This window comes from Cydia pomonella, chromosome 22, assembly GCF_033807575.1.
Source record: "Cydia pomonella isolate Wapato2018A chromosome 22, ilCydPomo1, whole genome shotgun sequence".
NCBI classification, from domain to species: Eukaryota; Metazoa; Arthropoda; class Insecta; order Lepidoptera; family Tortricidae; genus Cydia; species Cydia pomonella.
In genome coordinates, this window is record NC_084724.1 from 4,822,590 (window position 1) to 4,843,985 (window position 21,396).

General features: G+C 38.0%; 1 protein-coding gene across 1 annotated transcript; it reads right to left on the reverse strand.

Moving 5' to 3' along the window:
* Nucleotides 1–4,781: 4,781 nt before the first annotated feature.
* On the reverse strand, nt 4,782–21,336 carry LOC133530010 (probable ATP-dependent RNA helicase DDX27). The gene is made up of 14 exons (XM_061867811.1): nt 21,138–21,336; nt 20,960–21,046; nt 20,725–20,863; nt 20,141–20,241; nt 18,220–18,412; nt 16,845–16,993; nt 14,587–14,798; nt 13,227–13,424; nt 12,413–12,557; nt 11,079–11,261; nt 8,135–8,315; nt 7,652–7,837; nt 6,369–6,544; nt 4,782–5,148 (listed from the first exon to the last, which is right to left on the reverse strand). Exons 1-14 carry the CDS (start codon nt 21,228–21,230, stop codon nt 4,795–4,797), a joined length of 2,397 nt encoding a protein of 798 aa, XP_061723795.1. The 5' UTR covers nt 21,231–21,336; the 3' UTR covers nt 4,782–4,794.
* Nucleotides 21,337–21,396: the final 60 nt, after the last annotated feature.

Sequence of the window (21,396 nt, forward strand, 5' to 3'; positions counted from 1 at the left end):
AAAACTTACGCGATTAAGTCCCGTTCTTTAATAAGCTGTGGTGATTTTCCTACAAAAATATAGGCCAATGACTAGAGTTTAATCGGCCAATCATTGGATAGTTTACATTAAAAATCTACAAACAGATGTCTATTTCACATGCCAAAATGTAGCAATACAAAAGATCTATTGAGGCTAATAAATACTTTTAAATTTATCGATCCAATATACACTTCTTTTGCCTATAACCTATAATATCATTTTCTGATAGATAATAGTGGTAATAGATATAACACGAACACTGTACAACTGCTTTAGGCGTTTTCCTATTTAAAGCAATAACTAGAATCAATTGATAGTTGAATTTTATAGCGGGTCAAACAACATTTGTCAGTAGAAAATGGCGCGAAATTTTAATTTTCTATGGGACTATTACCCTTCACGCCTACATTTTTTAAATTAGCCGCTTTTCTCTACTGACGGAATTGCCTTGACAGAATATGTTATTCCAAGAGGATTTATTAGCACATTTAAATAATAACTTTGCCGTAAAATCAAAAATTCAGGATAAAACCTAGTTAGATAGCTTGACTTCTGAAAAGCTAGGTTTAGTATTTACTAAATTAAAAATTGACCAAGAAATTTGCGTCAATTTTATTAACGTCAAAATTTTACTACTATTTGGATCTCACTTCTAAAATGTGGTTTAAGACGATATAGTATGAACAGAACACCCTATGCAAATAAGGGTTTCTTATACTCTGTATCTTTAGGTATTTAAATAAAAGTAATCATAATCTACCCTCAAATGGCTCCTTAAGTCAGTTGAGGGTAGATGAAAACTTTACATGATCAAATAATGTAAGTTACAGTCAGGTCGTTCAGTGACAGGCGGTTTTGTATTTGGTTGGTTAACCAATATGTTATACCACTTATAAGTACCCGAAAATGTACAAATTGATTGTTTACTTTTATTATAATACCTAAAGATACAGAGTATAGGACGAAAAAAGTTTTGAAATCAATCAAAACAAATGGTTGATCGATACATTTTAATGGAATAATGTTTGTTAGTGTTTAATGGTTTGTTCTTATAAGGAATGTAAATATAACAGTAGGTATTAGAAAACGTTCAGTGCCTACACTTGGTTTGGCCAATCAAAGAAGGATAATGTATGAATATTTTGTGTTTATTAATTTGAAACATATAATTTTAATATAGGCCTTGATGATATATAAATAGTTGATAGGGATAATTTGGAAAGATTATGTTATAACATATTTTATTATTATATTATATCATGTATGAAAAGTACAAGATGCCGTGATCGGATGTCACATATTTTTGTAAACACGCAACGCATTGGAAGATGATCTCAGTTGCTACGCATATTGGTTTACACCTCTACTTATTTACTGTCTTATGTTACATTTACACGCTTGGCAAGTCTCGACTAGCATCCACAGCGTGTAAACGGGGGTTCTAGTGTGTGTGTGTGGGGGGGGGGGGGGGGCTTAACTTGCGAAATAAAAATTCACAATTCTAAAATGTATTCTGCATGTAGGCCTCGAGGACTATGGACTATAGTTACATGAACATTTATAAATACATATATACAACATTTATAAATACAACAGTTAATACCTGGGTACACATTACATTATAATAATTTTAAAATAAATACTTAATACTCGGTTTTTGAACGCACACCAAAAAAATACAATACAACCTGTCTGGAATACAAGAACGCACTTACAAGCGTGTAAATGTAGCGTTAAATAATGGAATAGGCATTTGAATTTGCACGCGCAAAACGAAAATAAACATATTCCGGTTGTCTATAGTATATAAGTAAACAAATTGGTCTGTTATTATAAAAATTATGATTCCAACATTATTAACAGTGGCGAAGTACCGCATTTTGAGTGTTTGTGTAATTTTCATATTTGTTGGAACAATTAGTAAAATTTGTCTCTCGATAGGGGTTATCCATTAATTACGTCACACGTATTTCTAGGTTTTTTGACCGCCCCCCTCCTCGTTACACTTTGTCACATTTGGAAAATTAGAATGGTATTAATATTATAATAAAAAAAATATTATTTCCTAAAGTAGTTATAGCTTTTGTTTAAATTGCCTTTTTCCTTTCAGTAAACCTGCATGAATAAGATCTTATTTGAGCAAGTGTGATTAAAAATATAAATCAATTTTCAGTTACTGATGAAGTTAAAAGTGACGTCACAAATTTTGTCACTCCTTCCCCCATGACACTACCACTACGTGTCACATTTTTTTGACCCCCTAAACGTGTGACATAATCAATGGATGACCCCATAGATTGGTAGCTTATTTTTAACCGGAATAGTAAAATAGCGCTTGTATAGTACAGTCACGTCTTAATATATCGATACGAACAAAGTTCCAAAAATATGTATACTCGGCCGTATTGCCCATATATATTAAGGTAGTGTATACATATTTTTGGCACTTTGTCCGTATCGATATTTATAGACGTGACTGTACATTGAAACATAACGTAGCATGAACACAAAGTTCAATAATATACCTGTACATGACACTCCCTTGAACATATCTACCAATCAAACTAAAAATTGTACATTGTATATGCGTGTCACACGATCGATTATGTTCATTTTAAATGTAGACCAATAAATATATAATAAATATGTTTTTCGACTTCGCCATGACCCAAAAAGCATAGCTTTTCAAATTGTAATTTTAGGCTGTAAAGTCTATTTGTTTATTTTATAATCTCTTTTGATGGCTTGTATGTAGTCTCGGCCTCGTATCGATGTAGCAATTGATTAACTTAAAAGTTTATTTTGGCGTGGTAATTAAAACCCGACCTTAATTTTATTTCCTGTGTACAGTGAGCTGAATAATTGCACGGAGATATTATGAATGAATTCATTGATAAAGTCGCCATGCTTTTTTACGTCTCTTGAACCGCGGCTTGGAGAAACACCACATTAACGTCATGTCATTTAAGCGTCGACGTCTAGTCAGCGCTATGGAAAATAGCGTCGCTGCGCAGTTGCGCCGACGTTGGTCGAGCAGCAGCCATAGGGTTGACTAGACGCCGACGCTCGTGAGACGTCAGCGTTGAGGTCTCATAGGCGTAAAATTCAGTCATAACTGTTGCGTTGCAAGTTTTGTATGTACAACACGAGGTCGAGATGTCGGTTGACAGATCACGGGGCATGAGTAAATCTTGGGCCCGCAGTGGCGGCGTCCTTGTATGTAGGTTATCGTAGTGTAAAGACCTTGCATAAGCATGGGCGACTGATAAATAAATGGTTGCCGTGAAATAATGTTTTATTTGACAACCCTTCCACACAAATTTTCTACTACGGTAGAGTCAGACCAAGACGAGTCTGCAACATTAATCTAGAATAATTGGACCAGGAATAAGCGGTGGGGGAAATGACCGAACGAGATAGTACCGTCTTTGTATGTGAACATTCAGTAGGAGTAGCAGAGAAGCGCTATTGTTTGTCCTTGTCAGTCTCATTTTTTTATTCCCTACCGTACATTTTATTACTTACGGTTTGTCGGTTTATGGTGGGCAATAAATAACCCGACCAAATTACGTAGGTAGTTTTTGGTATGTTAGGAATGTTAAAACGTGTTTTTAATTTTGCCGCACTGCATGTTCTGTCCTTCACGGGCGCACGCGTATAGCACATCTATAAGATCCTACCATCTATGGTCTGCAACGATTTAGATAGCGAAAAAACGATTTTAAATGTCAAAGTTCTATGAAATTATGACAAATACTTTAGATTCATATACTAGCCGTGTCTTATCCAACCTCGACATTGGCAGAATCATCAACACCTTGATGGAGCCATAACACGAAAAATTGATTGAAATACTTGCACTGTGTGCTATCAAAATGATTGCAGACTTATCTTGGTCTAACTCTACCTATATTTAGAGCGTCAGGTTAGGCATTTAACACAATCTAGGTATGTATTGTCACTTTATTGCACATAAACAAGTACACAAAACAGACAATAAAAGATATAAGGATATTCAGGCGAAATCTTCCATGTAACCTTTGACAAAATTAGATATTAATAAACACTAATGGTTAAAGACGTATTAACATGAACATATAACAATGTTAGAATTTTGGATTTACATATTAATGATGCACTTGCGTTAACCTTGCATAATATGTGTGTGAAAAATCCAGAGACTTGTCATACGCTTCGCTGAAAAATCGCGCGTTAAAACCTCGGTTGTACCGAGTACTCGAGTATTACGGGTTCGAATCTGGCCCGGTGACTAACTTTTGTTTTTTTAAATATTTTCAAGTTTATATATAATTTTTATTGTTTTAGACAAGTTTAATTTAGTAAAAAATGAGCTATGTAATAAGCGACATTGACAATAGATGGCGTTTCTCTGTGACAGGTGCTGTAAGGTTGAAATCGATTGTAAATAATAATAGTCAGTTCACATTTTACTTTTTAAGTTTATGTAGATTATCACCTATACACCACCATATTACAATAAATAGTTTTTTTTTTATACTACGTCGGTGGCATACAAGCATACGGCCCGCCTGATGGTAAGCAGTCTCCGTAGCCTATGTACGCCTGCAACTCCAGAGGAATTACATGCGCGTTGCCGACCCTAAACCCGCCCCCCCTCGTTGAGCTCTGGCAACCTTACTCACCGGCAGGAACACAACACTATAACCGAGCAAAGCTCGATCGCCCAGGTACTATTTATTTATATAGCGTTAAGCCAAAAGTAATAAATAAAACCTCAATTTTCAAAACACTTTATTTTTTTCTACGTCCACCCTGCTTCGGCGCCTGAGGTTTTCCAAACGCTTTGCCCTTCTGCGGATTTCCTTTACCCTTAGCGCCTCCTTTAGCCGGCTTCCCTTGAGGTTTACCCACAGGCTTGCCTTTGCCTTTGGGGCCCACTGGTTTGCCTTTCTGGACTCTATTGGCGTCGTAGCGTAAGCGTTTAGTGGCCGCTCTGGAGGTATCCGTGAGGTCGCTGGCGAAGTTGGACTGCTTGCGTTTGGTCTTCTGTTTGTGGACGCGCGGGCGCTCATCGTTGTCTTCGACTGTGCGGATGCGATTTTGTTTCTTCTTGCGTTTGGCCATGCGGGACTGTAGGAGCGCCACCTGGTAAACAAGTTAATAAAATAATAGATTGGACAACAAGGGCATAAAGCGATCCATTTTTATCCGAGGCAATTTATAGTCGAGGATAAAAATGGACATTTATGCCATTTATGCTCTGCTTTTCACTTCGATTGCGACGAAATTTTACCAAAATTTCCAATATTAAAGACTAAAGAAAATCGTACTCGGGCTGGTCGTGGAAGCGCGGGCGGGGGCAGTTTGTATGGCAGATTTTGAACTTTATTGCTAAGTTAAATAGGGGTCGTAATAGATGATTTTACTTTATGCTGCAGAGCATAATAATTAATAAACAATTTTATAACGCTTACACGCGACTTAAATGTCAATTTTACGAGCATGAGAAGTGAAATAGTACATTGTGCAACGAGGGGGGGTAAATAAAATTTTGCAAGCGAGGCCTTGCGAAATTCTTACCCCCGGAGTTATACACACTGTTTTTCATCACACTTGCGAAGAAAAAAACTACATTATAAGCGAAATAATTCTTAAATACGGTGACATTTCAAACATTCGTTCGCCATATTGTCATTCTGTGACAGGTTAGGCATCGAAGGCACAAACCTATCCGACGTTCAGCCACGATTGAAAATTGTGTAAAAATATTTTGACCATCATGGTGGCCAAATATATCTTAACACACCTTTATTATCATAGAAGTAAGGATGTGTACCGATTAATTTGTTTACAAAAAAATTCACCGAAAAATGCTGCCTAAGGGCGGCTAACACAATATCAATTGACTCCTCACTATTGGCAAGGTACGAAGTCGGTGGAGGGAGAAGTGGCGCTGATTGTCACAAACACACGTAATCTTATAGAATGTCAAACGGGTCTCTATTGTTTTCCATAAAGTTTTAAGTCATAATGTATTGTTTGTCCGTATTTTCGTTAGCTACATTTTGGTTTTTCTCATAAACGCGTAACTTTTCAGGATTGCCATAAAACAAACCTAACCTAACCTATCTATAGGATAACCTAAGGAAATTCCTGAAAAGTTAACGGTTTCAGAGTTATGACTTATGATAATATGACTATCATTACATTATGACTTTCAATAATTATGCCAAACAAAGGGATCCGCTGTCAAACATTAATGCTTAGCGACAGCCGTTGGAACTAAGTTTACTCCAGAAGATTTTACTTAGAAAAGCCGAAAAAATGAGGGCAGCACCAGTCATGCACCTAAGCGAATAACGTACCTTCTCCATCTCCCGCTGCACCCGCTCCTCGGCCGAGTCCTTCGGCCTCGGTTTGCCCCTCTCCTTATCTTTCCCCTTCCCTCCCACGTCTCTCCTTCCCCGCTTCCTGCCTGACTCGTAGTCTGACTCGTCGTCCGAGTCACGCTTGCGTTTCTTCGCTTTGACCTTTTGTTTGTCTGTGAAACAAGAAGAAATATTAAAAATCGCATTTAATACCGTTATAGCTTTGGTCTACATTATAGTACATTGTGCAATGAGGGGGGTAAGTGAAATTTTGGAAGCGAGGGTGGTAATTCCCGACAGCCTCAGGCTGGAGATAATTAAAGACCCGGGGTTACAATATTCTTACATACACATGACATAATAAATAAATGAAGTTATAATCCCTAGGGAGTTATAGTTTTTTTTTCACAATCCATAACTCCCGCGGGAACAATATATGATGTGGATATTTGACGCACGTGTCAGAGGTAAAAAAAGGGCCACTACAATCTTATATGTCGAATATTACCTTTCCCAGCATGAGCCGTGAGTGCCAGTCATTCCTTCTCTTCTCCTTGGGGGTCTGGAACCACTCGTGCTATCGTGTCGGCTCCTGCTTCTATATCTAAATTTACCTTTCCCAGCATGAGCCGTGAGTGCCAGTCGTTCCTTCTCTTCTCTTCTCCTAGGGGGTCTGGAACCACTCGTGCTACCGTGACAGCTCCTGCTTCTATATCTAAATTTACCTTTCCCAGCATGAGTCGTGAGTGCCAGTTATTCCTTCTCTTCTCTTCTCCTTGGGGGTCTGGAACCACTCGTGCTATCGTGTCGGCTCCTGCTTCTATATCTAAATTTACCTTTCCCAGCATGAGCCGTGAGTGCCAGTCGTTCCTTCTCTTCTCTTCTCCTAGGGGGTCTGGAACCACTCGTGCTACCGTGACAGCTCCTGCTTCTATATCTAAATTTACCTTTCCCAGCATGAGCCGTGAGTGCCAGTCGTTCCTTCTCTTCTCTTCTCCTAGGGGGTCTGGAACCACTCGTGCTACCGTGACAGCTCCTGCTTCTATATCTAAATTTACCTTTCCCAGCATGAGTCGTGAGTGCCAGTCATTCCTTCTCTTCTCTTCTCCTTGGGGGTCTGGAACCACTCGTGCTATCGTGTCGGCTCCTGCTTCTATATCTAAATTTACCTTTCCCAGCATGAGCCGTGAGTGCCAGTCGTTCCTTCTCTTCTCTTCTCCTAGGGGGTCTGGAACCACTCGTGCTACCGTGACAGCTCCTGCTTCTATATCTAAATTTACCTTTCCCAGCATGAGCCGTGAGTGCCAGTCGTTCCTTCTCCTCTCTCTTCTCCTTGGGGGTCTGGAACCACTCGTGCTGCCGTGTCGGCTCCTGATTTTCTTTCTTCAAGGACCCCTCGAGCTTGGCTGTCTGCTTTTCCATCTTGTTCAGCTGGCGCTCGGCGTATTCCTCGTCCAAGATGGCGGCTGTGAAAAAGGATATATGGGTAATGTATAGTTTCCAAGAGTCCGTATCTTGGCAGAAGAGTGTGGCAGCACCTATATAAACATCAAATTCCTATGAAAATACGGCGTTGGCAGTTGTCATTGTCAGTTACAAAGTAATGCAACTCTACCTCTATATTGCAAACATAAATATAAATATATAAATAAATATTTCTCCCCTCCCTATACTTGGCTACAATCTCGGAGGGTGGGAAGGGGAGATCCTGGTCGGGTCTTTGACACAGCTAGCATACTTAACTACGAACTCATTCAACTCACCGATTTCGGGTTCCAGTCGCGTTAATCTCTCTCTATACTTGGCGACGATCTCGGGCGGGACTTGTCGGGACTTGACGGGTCGTTTAGCGCGCTTTACTATGAGCTTCACCAGCTGGCGCTCCGCTTCGCCTGCCAGCGAAACGGAGACGCCAGCGCGGCCCGCGCGGGCTGTACGACCCACCTGTATAGCAAGGAACAATAGGGCGTATTACTGGAATGTTCTGCCGCCAGAGTGCAGCATACACACTGTGCCTTAACCTTTTGAACGCCACGCCTATCGCACGCGGCGCGTAATCGTGAACCTTGTCGGTACGCATGAAGGTTGATATTGGGCAATGGGCTGTAGCCGCGCGCGTCATATGACGTCTTTGGCGGTCAAAAGGTTAAACTGTTTTTGACAAGTTTTCACAGATAATAAAATATGACATTGAGGCATCAAGACGGTTTGTTTACAAAGGGCCTACCGGGAAATGCGAAAATCGAAATTTAGTCATCTGCCTCTTCATCGCTCGAATATGCAAGAGTGATAGAGAGGTTAGATAACGAAATTTCGATTTTCTTGTTTCGCGGTAGACCCTCAGATTGTGATGGATTGTGGTAGTGGTGCCCCCTACGCAGAGTTTCGCGAAATATTCTCTATTATAAAGATAACACATTTATTAATGAAGTGATTATTCCAACATACATACATACAAAAAACAGAATGGTGTGTAACTTCAAGAAATTGGCCCAATTCAGATACGACGATGTTGGTATAACCGAGCTAGTGTTGGTAGGTACTCGAGTCTTTTGAGTCTAAATTGAAGAACTCGACTTTGTTTTTACAAGACTCAGAGCTTTAAAAATTTCTGAGTCTTTAAGCCCCGAGTCAAGTCCTTTATTGAGTCTTTTTTAAGCGCAACTGAAAAGAACTCGGAGTCTCCGAATGAAGACAGTCAACATTTTTATAGGTTTTACCTAAACAACAGTAAAGGAAATAGGCGTTATTTTATGATTTATGTTATGTATATCCATGAATTTTACATAAAGACAAGCCATTTAGCAACTTCGAAAAAAAATAACAAGTTCTCCGAAAAGGACTCAAGTCTCTACAAAAGACTTGAGTTTCTAATAAGTTGAAAAGAACTCGAGTTTCGTCTTAATTATAAGAGTCTGAAAAACTGAGTCGAGTCTTAAAGCAGAGGACTCAAATGACTCGAGTCTTAACCAACACTAAACCGAGCTGCAAAAGTTCATGGACACATTATGTATAAAATCCATTCATAAAGTGACCATGCAATTTTGCGGCGCAGTGTAGTCAGGGCGCCTGGAATTGGCTTCAAGTAAATATTTGTAAAATATAACACCAAATTGACAACATTTCATTTTTATAACATATGATTTTACATGTGATTTCGAAGAATTTTGCTTCCGGAACACTGCAATATATTTGTATAAATTTAATATCGCTTATTACAAGAAATACAAATGAATACAAATAAAGTTGTAATTTTACCAATTCTACGACACAATAGGTGAAATGCCATTGCCATTCACCACAAGAAAAAAATAGCTGTCATAATATTGGATTTGACATTGTCAATTAAATACGACGTATTGATTGAAATTCAAAACAAAGAGAAATGTATTTACGTAATTAAGTTACTATCCACTAATCGTTTTAAAAATGGACAATGCCGTGTATGGATCGATGAGGTACTCATATATACATCAACAGACAAAGAGCATATAATCACTACGTTCTAACAGACAACACACAACACAACAGACAACGTCTTGTCAAAGAGTTTTTTTTCGATCGAGACAAGACTAGCTTCTAGCGTATGGATGGTAGAGGCAAGGAACGAAATCTCAATATACCAAAAAGTGTCCGACAAAAAACCATAAATAGGTGGCGCTACAATACCTAGAATACTTGAGAAAAAATCTAATCATAGACAGCGCACTTCACTCCGTCTATAACGCCTAGGTTCTTAGCTACTCTAGCGCTACTCTGGAGAGATTTGGAACTATTATTTATAGCTGACAGCTGGACCCTTTTGCAACAATTCTGCCTAAGGAGTTTCTGTTCCTTGTCTCTACCTTCCATATTCTAGCGTAGAACTGGAGTTACGCCATTTTAGAATAAGTACACATTAAATAATTAATAAAAAATTAAATTTAAGTCGTAGTGAAAAAAAAAAACAATCAGCGTATTCCTCGTTTCAATTAAAATGTAGAGAAGCAATAAAATTACATGGTCAGAAGTATGAAATCTTGTCAATTGGTGTCACCAATGTAGTCAGCTGCAGAGAAAGGTAACCTCCCCTACATAAGTAAACAGTCTATGCAGCCCCCTGCACCTCTCTCTGCACCTTACTGTACATGTAAAAGATGACCCAATGGATAATTATCGAAGTTACAGTATATTCGACAAACAAACGATATCGCGATGTAGAATACGCTTCAACAAGCACAACGCCATCTATTGCATAATTCAGTCAACTTATGCTCTCGGAGAAACCACGAGGACAATATCGTCTTCGACACGTCGGAGATAGTTTCAAATATCCCATTTAAGTAAAAAATAATGTGCAACAAGTAACCGTCAAAAATATTTTTGACACACTTTTATTGCCGACTGCACTTTCTCTTTTTTGTATGTCTATCAAGTACTTCTAAAGACCTTTCAAAGAGCCTAAACTCAATGTGTTTACGTCTTCCCACCGAAGAGTTCCTTTGGCTACCTTCCGACTACATCATCAGATCAACTCCATGTTAGCATATTATTGCATTGTCATCGAAAATACGGAAGTATACCAAATTTCAGCTCAAACAGACACCAGGAAGTGGTTCAAATTTAAGTTACAAGATTTGAAGCACATATATATATATATATATATATAAAGTGTGTAAAAATCGTGAAAGTTTAAATCAGTCATAGTTATCTGTAAAAGTGTAGTACCCTGTGTATATAATGTTCTAAAGTCGCTGGCAATGTAAAGTTGAGCACTGTCTTCACACCGGGTATGTCTAACCCTCTCGCTGCTACGTCGGTCGCCACCAACACGTCGACTAGCTCGTCCTTGAAGCGTTTTAGGGAGTCGAGACGTTGAGGCTGGTTCAGGGCTCCGTGGAGTTCGGCTACCTGAAATTAAATTAATTGTTAGGGGTATAATACGCCGACCCCAAATGACATGGGAAAAGGCTAGGCAAAGAAGAAGTTAGGGGTATAATACGCAGATATAGTTCGTGTCATCCACAATGACGAGCATATTTGTCAAATCTCAGATTCAAGGCACGCGTCGTCAATGACACAATCTATAGAACTGTAGGTAAATAGAATAAAACGTAAGTTTCACCAATGCTTATCATACCTTGTTTCAAGATGAAGAGGAATATCGAGATCCATCGCCGCACCAACGTGCAAAACGCGGGTTCCGTCATTAACAAATTAAAATGGAGTTGGGCGGGACATGTTGCCAGGCAGAGTGATGGCAGGTGGACTAAAGGGTTAACGGAGAGCTGGCCGCTTTCGGATGAAAGAAGCCCCTGGCGTCCGTTGGCTTGTAGGGTAGACGACGTTCGTAATATTGTGGGTTACTTCTGGATGAGATTAGCTCAGGACCGGGATAAGTGGCGTAGTAGAAGCAACGAGAATTTGAAATAGAAATGGATTGTCAAAGAGAACTTTGTAGCCACGGTAAATTTACCGCCATCTTTCGACACATGCTCAAAACGATGCCGCCATACCATTGGCCTATAAATTTAACAGATATGAGAGAAAGAAAAGTGCTGGTGGCCAGGTGGTGGGTAGTGGTAGAGGTAAGAGCGTGCGACTTGCAATCCGGAGGTCGCGGGTTCAAACCCCGGCTCGTAGCAATGAGTTTTTCGGAACTTATGTACGAAATATCATTTGATATTTACCAGTCGCTTTTCGGTAAAGGAAAACATCGTGAGGAAACCGGACTAAACCCAACAAGGCCTCGTTTACCCTCTGGGTTGGAAGGTCAGATGGCAGTCGCTTTCGTAAAAACTAGTGCCTACGCCAAATCCTGGGATTAGTTGTCAAGCGGACCCCAGGCTCCCATTAAGCAAATGCCGGAACAACGCGAGGAAGAAGAAGAGTGAAAGAATAAGGATCAAAGTCCAACGGCGTTCTAAGTTTTAAAGTTTCATGTGTCGAAAGATGGCAGTAAACTTACTGTGGCTACAAAGCTTTCTTTGACAATCCACCTTTATTTCAAATTATCTTTGTCAGTAATGGGTGATAAAAGGCCGATATGATGATGATCATACCTTGACACCGAGCAAGCCAAGTGCGACATGCAGCCTGTGGGCCTGTTTCTTCGTCTGCACGAACACGACGGCACGGTCGCGGAAAGTGCGGCACACGAGCGCGCAGAGCAATGCTTCGCGGTCTGCCTCTCGACCCGCGCGGATCCTGAATTATAAATGTAATCATATAAGAGAATCCATTAAATATAATATGTAATTTACATTATTAAGCATATTTGATGTCTATAGACGGTACTATAATACATTGTGCAACGAGGGGGGTAGGTGATAATTTGCAAACGAGGTCTTTAGGAACGGGAGCGGCAGGCTGAAGTGCATTAAAGACTGGAGTTTGCAATATTCTAACCCCCCGAGTTACACACAATGTTTTTCATCACACATGCGAAAAAAAACTAAATTTTAAGCGAAATAATTCTTAAATACGGTGACACGCCCTCGGGAGTTATAGCTTCGAGCAAGTGTGAAGAAAACAAAATTATTGCCATCCCAGTTGTCTCTTAGAAAAAAAAGAACCAAGTTCACAAAACAATATACCACCGTTTTCTGGTCTTTATTAGCAGCTTCACTTCATCAAATGTCGGATTCCGACAGTAAACGCATGAGTTACTACCTTACAAAAAAATATCCAAATCATAATAAGCATGTATAAAGTTTAAAATTAGTGCAACTGTCAATTGTAGACCTCGCCAACCTCCCTGTCTCCACTATTTTGAAAAATCCAAAAGCGTGGTCTGCTTCGGAACAAGCTAACCGTAGTAAACTCAACACAGATCGCCGTCTAAAAGTGGACCGATTTATTGATATATTTTCTTACCTTACGAACTCCTGACGTAGATTGAAAGCCACAGCCTTATTGGAGTCGAGGAACAATTTAACTGGCTTCTGCAGCGACACCGCGGCGAGGTCCTTGACCTCCTCGCTCATGGTGGCCGAGAACAGCATGGTCTGACGCTTGGGAGAGCACTGCCGGATGATCTCCTTCATCTGCTCGGCGAAGTATTCGTCTAACATCCTGAAAACAATATACGAGATTACTCCGTCTAAGCTAACTTTACATAGTCTTTGACAGAACTAAATCAAAGGAAATTAATTGTACTAGACAAGTCTAAGAAAAAAACATGCCCCTTAGTTTGACATCAAAAACAGATGGCGCTGTACTGTACCATACGTAGAAAATTGCCTCGCTCGTATGCTCGCTCTATGTGGGCCCGCCTAATCAGAGTTACCGCAAAATGTATGGAGATTTACTCAATAAATGTATCTTCGATTAAATTTATGTAATTTGCTCACTTAGCCAAGCGTAAATTTCAAGTTATTCAAACCTAAGTGTGGAAGTGTCCTTGTAAACACCATATTTTTATAGAAATTTGATAACATTATTCTTGCTAATGCACTGCAAAGTTGGGTTGGTCCGACTCTACAACGCTTTTTTGATTACAAATACGCTTATTTCATTACTTTTTACAGCAGTTCATAGGTATAAATGTTAGGTAGGTAAGTAGTCCATCTTAGGTACAAAGTGTAAGTAAGTATTTATCTCAACAATGTGCAACAATTTAATAGAATATATATATATAATAATAATTGTGTAAGTAATGAAAAAGGTGCGAGTACAGCTTGCTGGATTAAAACCCTCCCTTGGTCAGCTAATTGAAAAGGAAAATTAGAACATTTAGTAGGTAACAAGAGTTTTTACGGGGTTATTAACACCCGAACAGTAAAATAAATAACACGTGTATCACGGAGTTAGTGCTTACCTAAAAGTTAACTTTATCTTTATCTTTACGTGTATATCCTGGAATTCCTTTTGATGATTCATATACAACTTTTTAAGCCTAGATTTGAACTGTTGGATACTCTTAGCCTCGCGCAAAGGTGGGGGGATATCATTCCAGCACTTAGTGACGGCGTAGCGGAATGACCATGACCCCCTGAACGCAGCCGTGGTTTATTTATATTATGTAAGCTGTAATTTGAAACTATTTCAACCAAGAGGTTTTAATCTTCTTTTTCTTTTTCGTGTTTGAGTGGTTACTATTTTTTTAAACAAAAAAGGAGAAGCAGCTGACGTTCACGGGGCTTTATTGTACACACCGTCCTTAATAATTATATGAATTACGTATCGTCTAAGAAACAGTGACTAACAATCTGTTATGTATATTGATAATTAATACCTGTCAGCCTCATCCAATACCAGTACTTCAATAGAGTGCAGACTGAAAGAGGGCGTGTTCCTAATATGGTCTATAAGACGGCCCGGCGTCGCTATCACCACGTCGGGGTTCCTTCGCAGCACGCTCTCTTGGTATTTCACGTCGAGACCACCCACAGACAGGCCCACTGTCACGGTGGTGAACTGGGAGAGCTGACGGGTTACGGTGTGAACCTGAAATTCAGAAATAAGTACCAACAGCTGCTATTTGTATAGAACGATACAAATATATTAAACTGTAGAATTCCTAGCGTGAGACGTAATTTAGTGCAGAGATATTTCAAGTGTTGTCGCATTTTGAATACCTATTACTTAGTTATTTATTATTCATATTCTTACTTTAGTCCTCATTATGTTACTAAGTTAATTAGTATTTTAGTTTCTTCCAAATTATCCTTATTAGGTATCATTTGTATTCGCTTTGTTTACATATGCGGTTGCGATAGTGCGTAACCTTAGTATAGTACCTATTAGTTTAATATTACATATGTCACTACCTGAGAGTTCCTACTATAATTGGCTTCCTGTATCAAGTATTTTTTTCCCAGCTGTTGGTTTAAATAACAAAAAAAAAACACGATCGAACTTCAACGGCGTTTTATTGACCACTAAACAGTAGTCAAGCGCGAGCGGCATACCGACATATATTTAGCACAGAGTCTGTTCGGAAAGAGAAGAGTCGTCGTCCACGACTTTTTCCGAACTGACTCTATTTAGTTATAGGAGATGGTCTAAGAGCATTCAATACCTTAATGTAATTGAAGTAGGAAAAAATATTCATTGTTAAATTAAAAGTTATGTGCGCTGCGCTCCGCCGGTTTGCGCCTTAATACGCTTATTTTCTAAGAAAATTGATTTTATTAAATTAAAGGCATTGATACGGATTCTATCGCGTATAATGAATTAAAATATATTCCGACGTTTCGATCTCTTTACCAGCCGTCATGGTTAAGTTAGGTAAGTGATAGATTGAGAAAAAACATGACATTTTCTGCCAAAATTATATTGTGCAAAACTACCCGTATACAAAATACTGATTATTCAAGTAAGTTTTTACACTTCGACCATATTTTGACGAATGCCCTTGACTACACACCTGATTGGTTTCTTTCGTCATCTCCTTATAGTTCCCTAAAACGTTGTATTAATGAACTCACTCATTTATTATAGTTGAATCAGGAGCTCCATAAAGAACAGTATGCGATTGTATCATATAATTCCGACCGAAAATTCTCGTTTCATGCGCACCGGCGGAATGGCAGAACGCGATTGGTTCATGAGTTCGTATCACGCGCGTGATTGGTCGCAATTAGTTGCGTTTGACTGCACGATTAGCTCGAATTCTTGTGCTCACCAGTGTGCTGTCCCCAGTCTTGGTGCCCGCACTTTACGTAATAATATAAGTCAATGTTGGTCTACGGAGCCTTAGTGAAAACATTAGACCTAAAGTTGACAAGTAGATAACAGTAATTTATGTGACTGCTACATAATAAAAGGCATTAAAATACACGAGTGTGGGTTTAAGAAACGAACGAAGTGAGTTTCCTAAAAAGATCACACGAGTGTTTTAATGCCTAATTATTTAAATACATACACTATTTTATCTACACACATATTATAAACTTTCACTAAAATATATTCACTAACCCAAATTACAGCCAACGTTGGGGCATCGTTGCTCTCTTGGAACTCGCGGATATGTGGTGGCGTCACCGAAATATTTTTATCGCTCATTTTACACGAAACTTTTGCTATAGTTACTTTTAAAACAACAAAATAAATTCATTTTATACTTAAAACTAATTAAAAGATAAACTGTACGTCAAATGGCGGTAAATGAAAACTTTTTTCACGCATGTCACGCATCCATATTTTTTTTTTTTAAATTCAAAGACAAACTAGAGTCTGCGAGATTTATCAAAATTGTATGCAATTGACATTTCATTTCGAACAAAAAGTCATATCGTCTGATATTAGAATAGAGGTCAAATCGAATTGCTTTTTATTCAGATATGCTCCAAATTTGAATGTCATGACCAAATCGATTTTGATGTAGTTATGAAACAATAACAACATTATCACAGATAAGAAATTTGTTTTAACAAAACAGTTTATCGTAATGTTGGTCATTATTTACGGATTTTGAAGACATTATAGAGGGTTTATGACATGTGTGTAGATAAATACGTTTATAGAATTAAACTATGAACTATAAATTACCTGAGCACCTAATTCTCTGGTAGGAACAAGCACCAGTACTCTAGTGACTCGTCCACCGACTGTCTTGTACAGAAGACGCTCCAGAATGGGCAGCATATAGGCTGCCGTCTTGCCTGTGCCCGTCGCGGCGCAAGCGCATATGTCCTTCCCTAGACGAGAAAAACACATTGTTAATTCAACAATACAAGAAATCAAGGTCGGCAAGGGTTGATCTAGAAATCACGTGACACTTTATGGGGAGGTGGATATCATATATGATCACGATAGAGGTGAGGTGTCACAAAATATCACTTTGTCATAAAATTATCTCTATTACCACCATATTTACATGATAAGCTTTCGTGTTTAATGGCTTCTAATATGTTAACTCACTTGAATAATAATAATAAATTCTTTATTTCGAAGCAAGTAACTCCATAGGTGTTAGTGTACAAATTCGAAATTAGAATAATTAAAACTATGTTAGTACTTAGACTAAGATAGATTAAAATTAAAACTACGAACATATTAAATATAAGTAACTTCAGTCTTAAAAAGTACATGATCTTATTGATCTTACATAAGGGGGGATATCGAAATCACCAATAGGGTCAAATTATTGGCACCGTGCGAAGTGCATGGTGGGGGTAAGTAAAGCGATCGCAGCGCATAACGTGGTATAAATAGGCACTAACGGAAGTTAGCGTCTTTAACATTTCATACAAGCTTAATTTACGATTACTCCTGAGATATTCATTTAAATTGTATGGTGTAAGGGACCATTGTAATCCATATGAAATGTTTAATATAATTCACGTACCTATTTAATTTGATATTAATACTATATCCGTGTAAATACTCGTAGCTTTGCAAATACCACATATCATGAAATGTTTTTGTAGAAGTTAAGAATGGGATTGGACAGGGTTTTTCGATTAAAGCTATTAGCCAGCGTGTTTTTTTTTCTGACTTCATTCAATATCGTCATATTTCAACCGATTTACACAAAGCCTTAACAAATTATACGTGATTCTTGAGGAAGGTTACTTCCTCAAGAATCACTCTATAGGTAAAACCCGCATAAAAATCCGTCCAGTAGTTTTCACTGAATTATTTACGATTTACTAACTTCCCGCTTAATAGTTGTGATATAATACGGGCCCATAGTTGCAACCGCTGTGTGGCGCTGTCTTCGTGCAAAATTTGATCACGATGTAATAAATAGGTACGATAAATGGCAGTATAGCGAGATAGGTCATCTCGCCATACTGCCATGACGCCTTTAACAGGAACTGGTGGGAGACAGGATCAAGACCAGGATACGTGGAAAGAGAGGAGGGAGGCCTTTTCCCTGCAGTAGGACACACTATAAATAAATAATGAATCAATCTCTTACCTAGCAAAGCCACGGGTATGGTAGCTGCCTGGATGGGTGTAGGGTGGACGTAATTAAGGGTTCCTATGGCCTTCAGCAGTGGCCGAGACAGATTCATCATGTAGAATGACGCCTGCTCATCATATGGTGGTGGTTCTTCGAAGAAATCAGAGTCATAATCAACCTTCGCACCTTCGCCGTCATCTTTGAGTTCCTAATGAGACATAAAAAAGTTTTATGATTAGTTCTATGGCACTAAAATAGATCTGAATTTGAAAATACTAACAGATCATAGACCTGAGTACATTTCTAAAATTAGAGATATGAAATGACATCAGTTTAAAATAGTTATTTGTTTTACAAGGTGGCAAAGTTGTTGCTTAACTGCTCATGCTAATATTGATACCTGAGCAAGCGAAAGATTCCAAAATTGAATTCGAGAAGTGGAATCTGGAGCTTTGCGAGGGTTTCAAGGCACGAGGGTTAAACAAACTTTGCCTCCGAGTGAACATAAAATTTTTCACCACACCAACGCAAGGAAAATACTAACTATGAAATACCAAAGAAATCAAACCAAATGAAATCCAAATGAACGTAATAAAAAAATATCATTTAAAAGTAAATTTTACCAGCTAACATAAGGCAACAGCTCCACATTTGCATCTGACCACTTTGTTTATTGTTTATTTATTCAGTTTACAATTGTACCTTAACAGCTAAAGCCACAGCGGCACAAATTGGATGACAGTAATACTTATACATTGAGTACAAAAGTATCTACATAATCATTTAATCACATTATATAATACTACTTACAGGCATCTCTCGCTCTATCACTCTCTTACACTCAGTCATCAGTCATCCGATTGCACTCACATGTGGTTAAATGCAACTTTCTCATTAGTTTTTGAACAATCAAGCGGGCCTTTACCAGTCGTTGTGGTGAAATGTATATTTTTTTCTACTCCAGCACTATTATTTATTCATTAAATTACTGCCAGTGATATCTAAATCAAGTTCATTAGAAGCAAGGTGCATGGGGCGAGCCTGTGCTTGTCTATAGGATCATAATAGCAATGTTATTATGAATATTCATACAATATACTACATCTGTTGTATTTTTTTTTAACACTAACTTCACTTTGCCTAGGCAAATATCTACAAACCAAAGTGATTTGTTCTTATATACTTTATTTATCATTTTCATCAAGCGAATGTTTTGCAAATGCGAATGTGCGCGAACTTGACTACGTCTCGTTTTGTAACTTCATCCCTTGAATTTTACGTACCTGTTGTACAAAATACTATTTGATTCAGTCATATTTATACATAAAAATATGATTGGGAATGCGAAGGATCGGAGCCAAGTAAACTTCATTAAATAAAAAATTTAAGATGTATGTGGGATGAAATTTGTAATCTGGTTGGTTGTTATCACTTTATATCGAGTAACAAGGAAATAACTGCAGAGTCAAACTGAGCAACACAATGAGGGCTAACGCGTTTAATTTCACCGCTATGGGCGCTAGTGTAGACAGAGGTCTATCAAAATATTTTTTTGGAGGTTACAAGCTTTTTTATTGCGAAATTTCACTCCTTATAATTGCGGTAAATCTTTTTTTCTATTTTTCATTATTGTTGGTAAACATATTTTCCACCGTTTAAAATATATCCTTCAATAAATGTTAGTGGTTTTAAAAAAGTGCCAACTAAAATATATGCAAAATTAAACAGGTTTAAAAACGGCAAATTTAGACGTCAAAATACTTTTGTGCATATTAGAACGAATTTTTTTTTAAATAAGCATATCAAAACTTTGAGAGCCGTTTTTCTGGACCACCATCTACAGTGGCGCCATCTGGTGAGCACAAAAACGGTAGCCCTCATTTTTTGACCTTAAGAAGCATTCTCAAAAAAACTCAAATAAGAGTGAAATAAATACCTGTTTTAGCTTCTGCTTCTTAGTGAGTTTCTTTTCCTTGGTCTTGATTTCATCCTTCTTGAGTTCATCATCTGATATTTCTAGTTCATCTACATCACTATCTGAAATATTTATGTAATGTTTAAGAACATTCATACCTAGCAAAGTGTGTACCACATGTTTGCTGTACTTTGCTTGCCTTAGTTATGCTAATGGGGTTCGTACATGTATGTTCATGACACCTATGCTAAATCAGGATGCACCTAATTAAATTTGTGTTCAGTTGCACTCAACCACAAATTGTTAATAATTACAATTTATTTACAATTGTTGTTTGTTTTATCATGGTTGTTTTATCAATGTTTTACACTGAGAAGGAATATGTAAAACAATCTAGGGATTTAAAATAAGTGTCCCTCTATTGCACATTTTGGAAGCCATATTTTATTATAAAACCATAAGTAATATGAGTGCTTGGTAATACAATTTCTGACAATGTCCTAATATTGCATATGGTTATGTTGGAAAGCTTTGAGTAGTAAGAAAATTGTAGAAGATTAAATAAAGAAATAAATATAATCTAAGAAGGATAGACTTATACAAACCTTTGTTTTCATCCTCATCCGTGTCAATGTCACCTGCTGATCCAGTCACCTTGGCCTGTGCTCGGCGCCTCTCAATCTTCTCGTCTATGGTACGCTTTACATTTCGGCGCACATACTTTTGTAAGTCATCCCAAGTATTCTACAATCATTGGATGGATATAAAATATCTGTGTATGTTACATTTATTGTTATGTAGTTCATGCATGGCTTTAAGTTGTAAGTAATGATAACATACCTTGTTATATTCTTCTACCGACGAAACAAATTGAAACTTCGGATTGAAGTCAGCTTTCTTCTTTACTTTTTGCTTGGAGGGTTGGTACTAGAAATAAAATCATAAAATTGAAGTATTCGGTGCTAAATAAGACGAACTTAATCAAAGAAAAATAAATAAATAACACGGCATGTCCTACCTCTACTTCTACGTCGGATTCCTCCGAGAAATCCTCAACTTCTTCGCCATCGTTAATAGTTTTTATAAACCCTGGAAACCCAGCGACTTCCATTTTAAATTATAAACTGCTTTACACAACTATACCAGTAAATATATTGAAATCATTTTAAATTAACACCAAAACACCACTGCGCTTTTGAGGTTATCTATCAAATTCACATGTGACAGCATAAGACAGATAAAAAACGTTCTGAAATTGCGAAAAATAACTAGCATAT